Source organism: Limanda limanda, chromosome 17, assembly GCF_963576545.1.
Source record: "Limanda limanda chromosome 17, fLimLim1.1, whole genome shotgun sequence".
NCBI lineage: Eukaryota > Metazoa > Chordata > Actinopteri > Pleuronectiformes > Pleuronectidae > Limanda > Limanda limanda.
In genome coordinates this window covers 14808560-14818068 of record NC_083652.1, presented here as the reverse complement: position 1 = coordinate 14818068, position 9509 = coordinate 14808560, and the positions used below count along the sequence as shown (strand labels likewise).

At 43.9% G+C, this 9509-nt stretch overlaps 1 protein-coding gene across 1 annotated transcript in view; it reads left to right on the top strand.

Moving 5' to 3' along the window:
• The first annotated feature begins 1096 nt into the window (after window positions 1-1096).
• The window catches only part of llgl1 (LLGL scribble cell polarity complex component 1), a 29993-nt gene continuing 21580 nt past the window's right edge, over window positions 1097-9509 (top strand). Inside the window, exons 1-2 of the mRNA XM_061089489.1 lie at window positions 1097-1377; window positions 3996-4093. Of these exons, the coding sequence (XP_060945472.1) occupies window positions 1297-1377; window positions 3996-4093 (179 nt within the window). The 5' untranslated portion in view covers window positions 1097-1296. The remainder of the gene's footprint in view (window positions 1378-3995; window positions 4094-9509) is intronic.

Sequence of the window (9509 nt, the reverse complement as noted above, 5' to 3'; positions counted from 1 at the left end):
CACACACACACACACACACACACACACACACACACACACACACACACACTGTATGCCTCTTAAATGCACTGCATCTACCTCTGTTTTAAAAATTGAATATTTTGATATTTAATGATAATATTTCTTCAATGTTATGAATGTATGGTGATGCTGATGACCATAAGGGAATACATCAAACAATCTGCCCATTATTTTCTAATTTGACTGATTGTTTTTTAATAACCAGTTCATTTGGGAGCTTGTTTGGTCCCAAAACTAAATGTATCCAGTTTGCTAGAATTTAAAGACCCAAGAAAACCTGCACATAATCACATTTAGAAGCTGGAAGCAAGAATATTTGGGGGATTTGGGATTTAAAATCTGAGCTGAATGATAAATCAATTATTATATTAACTTCCTGTTGACTAATTATTTAATCAACTAATAATTTCAGCTCGAGGCAAACCCTCAAAGATCCTGTATTGTGCATAAACTTCAACATCAGTGAATGCCTATGATTTGACATAATTCTTTATAAATGTCTGATATGTTTTTTAAATGTTCATATTTTTACTTTGCACTAGGAAAAAAACATTTACATAAAATATATTGTACAATTTAAATGTTTTTTTTGTAAATAACTGTTGTACATAACTGATTTGAATGTGAAATAATGAACATTAAAGTTTGTAGCATAAATTGTTCTGCTGTTATATTTAAATATAATATTCGCATCATAATAATACTAATATTAATCAAAGGAACAATATAACACATTTTGTAAAATGAACTCGAACTCTTCTTTTTATATTCAAATATAAAAACACACATTTACAGATTTTACGCTCAACAGGTTTTACTTTATTAACGCTGAATGGCTCTTCACCGCCGGGGGGGCTTCATTTTAATCACCGCACCGCCCGGTTACCGCCTCCCATAGACTCCTCCACTAGGTGTCGTGCCGCTGGGCGTCCCGTGCCCCAAACCGAGCAACCTCCTCCTCCGGGGTGCAGGGCGGAGTGGGCGCGTCCTCGCGTCTCTCTCGCCTCCGATTGGCCGCCGGTGACGGGGTTCGGTGCGGTGCGAACCGGGAACAGGAACGGAGGGCGGGGGCTGCGGTCAAACCCACCGCGACCGAAGAGGCTCCAGGAGCTCGAGCGCAGGGAGGGAGGAGAGAACCGCAGCCCGCTGCAGCGACGCAGCCCCGCGCACAGCCTGCATGGGCACCTCGCTAAGCTAGCATTAGCATCGTTAGCTCCGTGTTTTTAACCCCGGCCCCCCCCCCACTCTACCAAGCCCTCCCCGCCCGGCGCCAAGATGATGAAGTTTCGGTTCCGCCGGCAGGGAACCGACCCGCAGAGGGAGAAGATCAAACAGGAGCTGTTCGCCTTCAACAAGGTAAAGTAACGGGACCAGAGGAGAGAGGGACGGAGGGAGAGAGAGAGAGTGGTTCTTCCTCTTTATCTCCTCCTCCTCTTCTTCTTCTCCTCCTCCTCACAAACTAAACACAGCATTTCCTCTGATAACAGGACTGAAGTTAAGCAGCAGCAGCAGGAGCGTTTGTTTCTGTGCAAACACAAAGTAGCTTCAGTGCTGGAGTGGGACGTGCAGGGGGCTTTGTTACTGTGTGTGTGTCTGACTGCGTGTGTGTGTGTCTGTGTGTTTCTCTCTGTGAGTTGTTAATTGGCCTGTTAATCAGCTTCCACATGAAACGAGGCCCACGTCCACAGTGGACCGTGGAGACTCTGTGGTTAATCACCAGCAGCTGCTGGTGTCAGTGGGATGCTTCACGTGTGACTTGTGGATATTGGTCAAAATGGCTTCTCCTGAAGAGGCTGCTGAGGCAGTGCACCCATCAACAATCAATAAGGATCAAGTCCCCGGTAGCCAAGTAGTCTCTGCTCATAAAGAAACAGTTTAAAACCTTCACTCCAGAGCAAAACACATTTAAACTTAAAGCGTCACCATGTTCCACTCTTGAGCTCCCCCTACAGGTGGGATAGCTAAGTACAGCTGTACTCGTGTGCATTTGTTGACAAGCAGGCGGTCAAAGTCGGTCTCTGATGATAAACCAGCGAATGGACAACTTACACAGGCCAAAGTCAAGCAAGCAGAAGAGGACAAGACACTTTCTTGTCCAATAACAACGTGGACTGGTCAACATCTGTCCTGCAGCCTTTGGCCTGTTTCAGCTTTCGCCAATGTTTACTCTTTGTTTGGTTTGTTATTTGTTCAATTTCTCTTGTCATCTTCATTTCCTCGGATAATGTCCCCTGTTGTTTCTCCAGTTGCTCTGCCATGATGTCCACACTGTAAATGGCAAGCTAGTTGTCTCTTTAAGCTAGCTGTAAGCCCCTAGCCCTGGTTGCTAGTGTGTGACGTACACCATAAAGCAGGTGGTAATGTCCTAGCCCGGTATCATCAGAGTTGTGTAGTTTCAGGTGTCCAGGGAGTGCCGTGGATTCTTCCCATTATAAGTTTGTGTAGCATCGAAATGATTCTTCAGGTGTTATTTGAAGGTATACAAACTACCTAGTGTTGCTTTAAAAGAAGAATCAATAAGGTGACATTGTGTTAATATTGACTGATGTGATTTTCATATCCAGCCCTAGGAGCTACCGCAGCACTGCTAAAGCTCACAGAGGTATTTTCCTCAGACCTCCACATTGTTTCAGTGTTTGAGGATCTGTGGTCGAAACCCCACGAGTGTCAGGTTTCATACAACTCAACTCTACCATCACATCCATATGGATATTAACCAGTTCATGTACAGTAAACCTCAGCTTCCTGAGGCTTGTGTTAACATTCACACGCACACACCCTTCCCCTTGGGCCTGTGTTGGTGTCTGGTTTAGTGGCTCTTGGCCTCCACAAAGTTCAGATCCACTGCTCAGGAAGAGTCCTGGAAGTGGGAGGCAGCAGCCATTTGTCTCAGGAACGTATCTGTAATTGTTTTGTATCAGCTGCGTGTGTAGTGTCTTTGTCGAGTTGCGCATCACCGTGGCCTTGAACTCAGGTTAGATGAGGCCGCTGTCAGTCTGCACACGGTGTCACTCACAAAGTAGACAGAGTGTTTGTTTGATGATGAAAGCCACTATTTGTTTTGCACAGAAGGCAACACAACATGATCTCTACTCATGTTCTCAGTTTAAACACAAGATGCATCTGTTGTGATTGAAGAACCTTGTTTGTCATGTTTGGACTAATGAGTCTTTATAAAACTTAAGAAGAGTTTTGTCTAGATTGTGTTTATTGTCAGATTTCATTTCCTGTCCCACGCGACAAAAGAAAGACCACAAAGTCTCACACTTCATAACTGGAACCAGCACATTTTCTGCATTTCTGCACAAAGAAAAAGAGCGAAACCGAATGTCCATGAACAATTTGCTGCAGTGTGACAACACACGTACACACACACACACTTGGCACCAGCTGCCACAACAATCAGAGGTGGTCTCTCACCAGGAGTGCTGCTTTGATGGTTGTGTGTGTGTCTGTGTGTATCTGTGTGTGTGTGTGTTTGTTTGTAAGTACCCTGGTACTGCCGAGAAACTGAGGTTAATGGTTTACATCATATCTCAGTGCCAAGCTCGTTTCCAGATTTGTTTGTGACAGAAAACGCTCCGTGGTCCTTGGCCACAGAACTCTAAAGTCCACTCGACCCCCTAAACAAAGGTTCAGGCATCTCCCTCCATGGTTTCGCTGTGTTTTTCCTCTGGAGAGCGAAATGCTTTTCCGAGCTGTCTGGTCTCCTCCCCATGTGGGTAGAGGGAAAAACTGTGAATTTATGTGAATCTCATTTAAGATGATAAAACAATGCTGCTGCTATTAGTGCTTTTTAGGAACTTTTATTAAGTGCGCCCTCCCTTTCAGACGCCTCACTGACATCACAGTCTGCACCAGCACACAGACATGGGAGATTGAATTTAAAACGAGTTGTCTTGTAACTGCTGTTAATGTCTCTTTCATCTGTTTGTCTTTCCCACTCTTTCTCTCTGCCTGTCTGTCTCCAACAGACGGTGGAGCATGGGTTTCCCCATCAGCCCAGTGCTTTGGCCTTTGACCCCAAACTGCAACTTATGGCCATTGGAACAAAGTCAGGAGCCATCAAAGTGTATCCTTTCTTTTTGACATTGTCCCTTCATCAGCTCTGCAGTGCAGCTCCTGGTTCTGTCAGTGATTCATGCATCTGTCATCCTCTTGTGATTTCTCGTAAGATTTTGTCCCCTGTGCATGTTTAAGGATGAGAAACCGCAGCTGTCATTGTGATTCAAATAACACCACGTCTACATAAAGGTTCCACACTCCTGTTCTATTTCAGTCTCGCTGAGCTGTAAGGTGGGTGCTGCATTTCCTATTTTCCTACAGCGCTGTTGGATTTTCTTGCTCAAAGCTATTTTTGTAATGTTGAGGAAAAAAGTGATAGGCTGTATCTGCGGCAGAGCTGTTACAGCTCAGTGAAGTGTGTGCTGTGTGTGTCTGTCTGCACCACTGAAGAGGACTGATCTGTCATTCACTACTAAACTGACAATATTCCAGAATCATGCCTGTTATTCTAATAGGTTATGATTGCATTATCCGTTATGTTGTTATTTATTTATTTAACTAAATGTCTGATCTATGTCTAGGAATATGGTGCCATTTCTTTAGTACAGAAACCAGTAAGAATGATCAGACTTTTTACACGTTTCATGAAGAGAAATCTGAGCTAGGCTTGGAACAACTACACAAACTGTCTTTTTAAAATACTATCATATTGTGAGTGTTACCTACAGTAGTTGCTGGAGTAGTGTTAGCAGAGTGTTTCTCTATGTAGGGGATATTTTAAGTGCCCCCAATTTCTGGTGGTTTAGATATTCTGGTCAAAATAAGGGTTTGTTTACATCTTAAGGGATCATCTGACTGCTGCTGTTGTTGCTGCCCTTCAATACTCAGCTGCAGTGTTGTTACCATAACTTCACTGCACTTCACGGGATGGGTATAATGTCATAGTTGATTGACCTCTCGGCCAGAACTATGAAAATCAAACCAAGACCCTCAAACTTTGGGGCCTCAGACATACCATATATGAATTTTCTAGTTTGTGGTCAGCTGGAATCTAACCCTCAACCCTGGTGGTGACGATGCAAAGCTCTGTCTGTTTTAGCAAAACAGGATGAGTTGGAACGTTGAGTAAAGCTGTTCTGGGTTTGAGTAGTGGTTTGGCTCATGGTGTGCACGAGGACAAAGCTGTAATTTGACTCTGCATGTCAGTCAAAAATGAAATGTTGATATAGCGGCAGTGGCCGCAAATAAAACGATGCATGGGAAACTCAATCATTTGAGTTCTTTATGAAACTGTAGCTGATCAGTCAACAGCAGCTGAGCTTTGTGTTGCCCAGGACACGTTTACACAGATAAAGGAATGAACCCGATGTGTCTTAGACCACGTCTGAGTGATCGGATCTCCAATGCGTCTCTGGTCCGTTCCCACCTGCACTTAGAGCCGTCCACTTGAGATCAGATCACCTGAGACGGGTGTTAACGACACGTCTGAACGAGGCCATGATTATAACGATGGTTCTGTAATTAGAGCAGCAGCCTAACATCAGCATGCTGACGTGTTGTGGTTTGCTCAGTGTTGGGTTACCCCCCCCCCCCCCCCCCTGTTTACTGATGGAGCAGGTGAGCATCAGCTCAGACCATTGTCATCCTTAGAAAATGTAAAAGCGTGTGTGTGCATTTTAAAGCATGCAGTGTTTTTTTCACTATGTTGGTTTTGCATTTTTGCCTCACATGTTTTAGGTTTGTCTCGCATGATTCGTCTGTGAGGTGAAGGAGAGCAGGGAAAGGGATTGATCAACACAGACATGCCAGGGTTTGGATTCTGATGTATGTTCGTACAAACTGTGGTTGTTTAACCAGTTTGCGGACATCTATCAGTGGGAGGCTGAAAATGCAACATGGTTAAGTGTAAAGTCCACATCACAGGAGCAGTGATATCCTCCAGACACAAGTGAACATGCTTGTGTGGTAGAGACGCCAGAAAACATCACATTATTATTCCTGTCAAAACGAAAAGCAAAATTTACTATTCCGACTACGATCATCGCAAGATCTGTCAAAATAATCATAATATCCTTTTTAGTTCAGTGCTTCTGGCTGTGTGTGTGTGTGTGAGTTGTGTGTGTGTGTGCGCGCGCAGATGCATCACACTGGTGAATCAACTGTCTGAGATGCAGCTTTCTGAGAGAGGGAAAAAGAGAGAGACTGGTGGTACCAGGCGCTTGCACCTCAGAGAGAGAGAGAGAGAGAGAGAGAGAGAGAGATGGATGTCGGGAGGGAGGGAGGGGAGAGATAGCAATAAACAGAGGCAGTAAAGACAGGGGAGTGTGAAAGAGACAGAGGAGGAGAGGGGGGGGGGCAACATAGCTTGACTAACATGGGTATATCAACATAATGACTGATACTGCAACATCCTACTTTCTTTTTTTTTTTTAACAAAGTCCCAGCTGCTGGTGGAATTTCTGGAAAGTCAGCATGTGCTTTATACCCACAGGGAAAAACCTGGAAAGTTTACAAAGATCAAGTCATTTTGCAGGAATGTAACTGAATGCAGGATCCTGTCTCACACGTTAGGTGCATTAGAGCAGTTGGTCTCTGCCACAGATATTATGTTAAAGTTTATTTTTAGTTTCTTTATTGAAAAATGTCCCACTATAGTATTTCTTTACCTTTGCATCACTTATATTATCATTTAGGTAAAACTAGAGCTACAACAATTTCTCAATTAATTCATTAGACTGTTGATTGATCATGAGATATTTTTTAAAGTCAAATATTTTATGGTTTCGTTGTTTAATTATTAAATGTGAAAGTTTGATTGTTTATTTTATGTCACCTGATCTCTATGGTAACGTGGTGGGCATTTTTCAGCAGCAAGTCCTTCCAGTCGAAAAGAGGGAACCACAGTTTCTTTTGCTTGATCGATTCATTTATCACCTGATAGCTTCACCTCTGATGTCAGGGGATGACTGACGGTAACAGATTTCCTCACAATTTTTGTTCTGAGGTTAATAGCGTTCATTTTAAACAAATATTTGTGTGTGTGTGTGTGTGTGTGTGTGTGTGTGACTGCACATTCCCTGATAATCTCACAGACTGACTGACTTCGGTTTGACCTAGACGAGCTTCCCAGCATACCTGTGTACAACGAAACTCACACACACACAGCCTTCCAGCCCGTACTGCCAGATGTGTGGTTCGAGTCTCACACCCTGATGCCCGAGCAGTGGTGCAAAGTGTGTCTGGTTGAGTGGAGTACAAAGTCTGGCTGAGTAGATGTATAGCTGTAGTGACTCAGTTACAAAGAAGAAGTGGAATTTTTCAAAATGTTCTCAGAGTTTATGTATGAACTTCTGATTTCAGCTTAGATTTTTTTATTTCTTTTCCCCACATGTGCTCTGTTTCAGCCTCTCGCTCGAGTTTCTCACTTGTTCTTTCCTTTTCTCTCCCTCTCTCTCGCTCTCTGTCTCTCTCTCTCTCTCTGTGTTTATAAAAGCAGAGTCATATTACGCCCTGAGAGTTTTCTGCTTCAACCACAGACTGGGGCTCAGCAGAGGGAAGGGGACGATGTGGCGTGGAGTTTTATTGTGTGTGTGTTGGTGTGTGCGTGTGTCGACAGAGATGATGTGGGGGTGGTGGGGCGATCTTAAAGAGTCTGTCTCCTGTCAGGGAATGCATGTTGCATTGCCCTGGGTTAACCCTCTGTGTGTGTGTGTGTCTGTGCATGTGTGTGTGTGTGTGTGTGTGCGAGAGATTGGGTGAGTAAGAGCTTTGTTGCTGAGTCTAGTCTTAATAAAGGGAGCTTTTGAATTGGTTTCCAAGACGACCAGTGCAGTTGCCTGGGATGAGGAGTGCTTGAAGACTGGAGGGTTTTAAAAGTCTGCAGCTCAGCACACAGAGTTTCTTGATAGAAACGAGTCAGCTATCTGGAAAAAGGTCAAAAAAATACTGCTGAGCACAAACATCTGAACCATAGTAACTACTCGCTTAACCCTAAACCTAAGCTTAACATATATCTCACATTAAAACTTTAATTTACACAGATTTAAGTCCCCACCGCATGAGTAATATCTGGACCACACACACACTTGATGTAAACAAAACTATAGTGAAACTATGGGCTTTGATTTTATCCAGTACGTAATGAGTCACACTGAAACTTTGTGACCATGAATCTTCAGTATCGGTGAGCCAACAGCCAAGCTAATATTTACACACAAACACACGCACACACACACAAACTGCAGAGCTTTGATCTGTGTATTTGTGGGTGTGCTCCAGCTGTCAGTTCTCCTTCTGTCTGTGTGACATCCTGTTGCACACAAACACACCCACTCTCTGTGATTTTCCTGTCAGGCCAAAAACTTTGTCTTCTTCTTGTTTGCATCTCTTCAGATTTCAGCCGCGGTCGACCTGTTTTGTCACTGCTGTGGTCGAGCAGTGTTTTCTGATGTCATCGGGTTTCACTGCCACGGTGTGATTCATGCTCTCCTGCAGGGCGAGACCACAGACAGTTTACATAGTTTGCTGACCTGTGAACTGAGTTGACCGTGTCAGCTGCTGTAGCTTATCGTGAAGGAATCTGGAATTGTTTACCGATGCTCGGAGTCAACACCATTATTATAGTTTGTGGTGAAAACAGTGAATTCCCCATGTGCTCGTTGGTACCACTCAGTCATTTCCCCTTTTTAAAATTGAGCTGCAGCTTTTCCTGTCATGCCCACAAACATTTCCAGCTTTTCATTTGTCACATTAACGTTTTTCATGTACAGACTGTGGTTTGTATTACAGGCTAATCTGTTGTCTCCTATAAATATCACTTTATGTAATATTTTCTTCTACTTGTCGATATAAATCAGCATTTAATAGCTAGGTTACGAGCAAATTATTGCAAGGCAGCCAGTGGCATTCCTCCCACTCTTCACCTCTTCTTTTTTTATTCCTCCTCTCACCCACACACTGCCTCCATTTATTTGCCATATAAAGTAATTTGTCCAACGCTGCATGCTACACTATTTTTAGTCCTCTACTCTTTCTTTTTCTCACTCCTCCTGTCATGTTGGTTTTTGTTTTGCTCCTCAACTGTCCCAATCTATCTTTGTGTTTTTTGTTTTTGTTTTCCATTCGTCCTTCTGTCACTCTGTCCCCTGGTTGTAGCCTGATCCTCATTGATATTCCTGAAGACTGGCAGGATCTTTAAATCAGCCTCCTCCTCCTTCTGTCCTCTCCATCTCACACACACACACACCCTCCTCTTTCTCTCTCTTTGGTCCATGCCGTCCCCCCTGACTGACACACACTCACCCGCCCAGTTGGGCAACAAGTTGGAGAGGTTTGTCCGTCTGTCTGCTGAGATTAAGGGGGGGGGGGGTCTCGGCGAGTTGGACAGAGTGGAGAGTTTGTTAAATGAGAGTTGAGGAGAACCCAAAAGAAAACATTCTTCTGAACTGGAGGTTCAACGTTGAATGATCGAGGCCTGAAGTGTT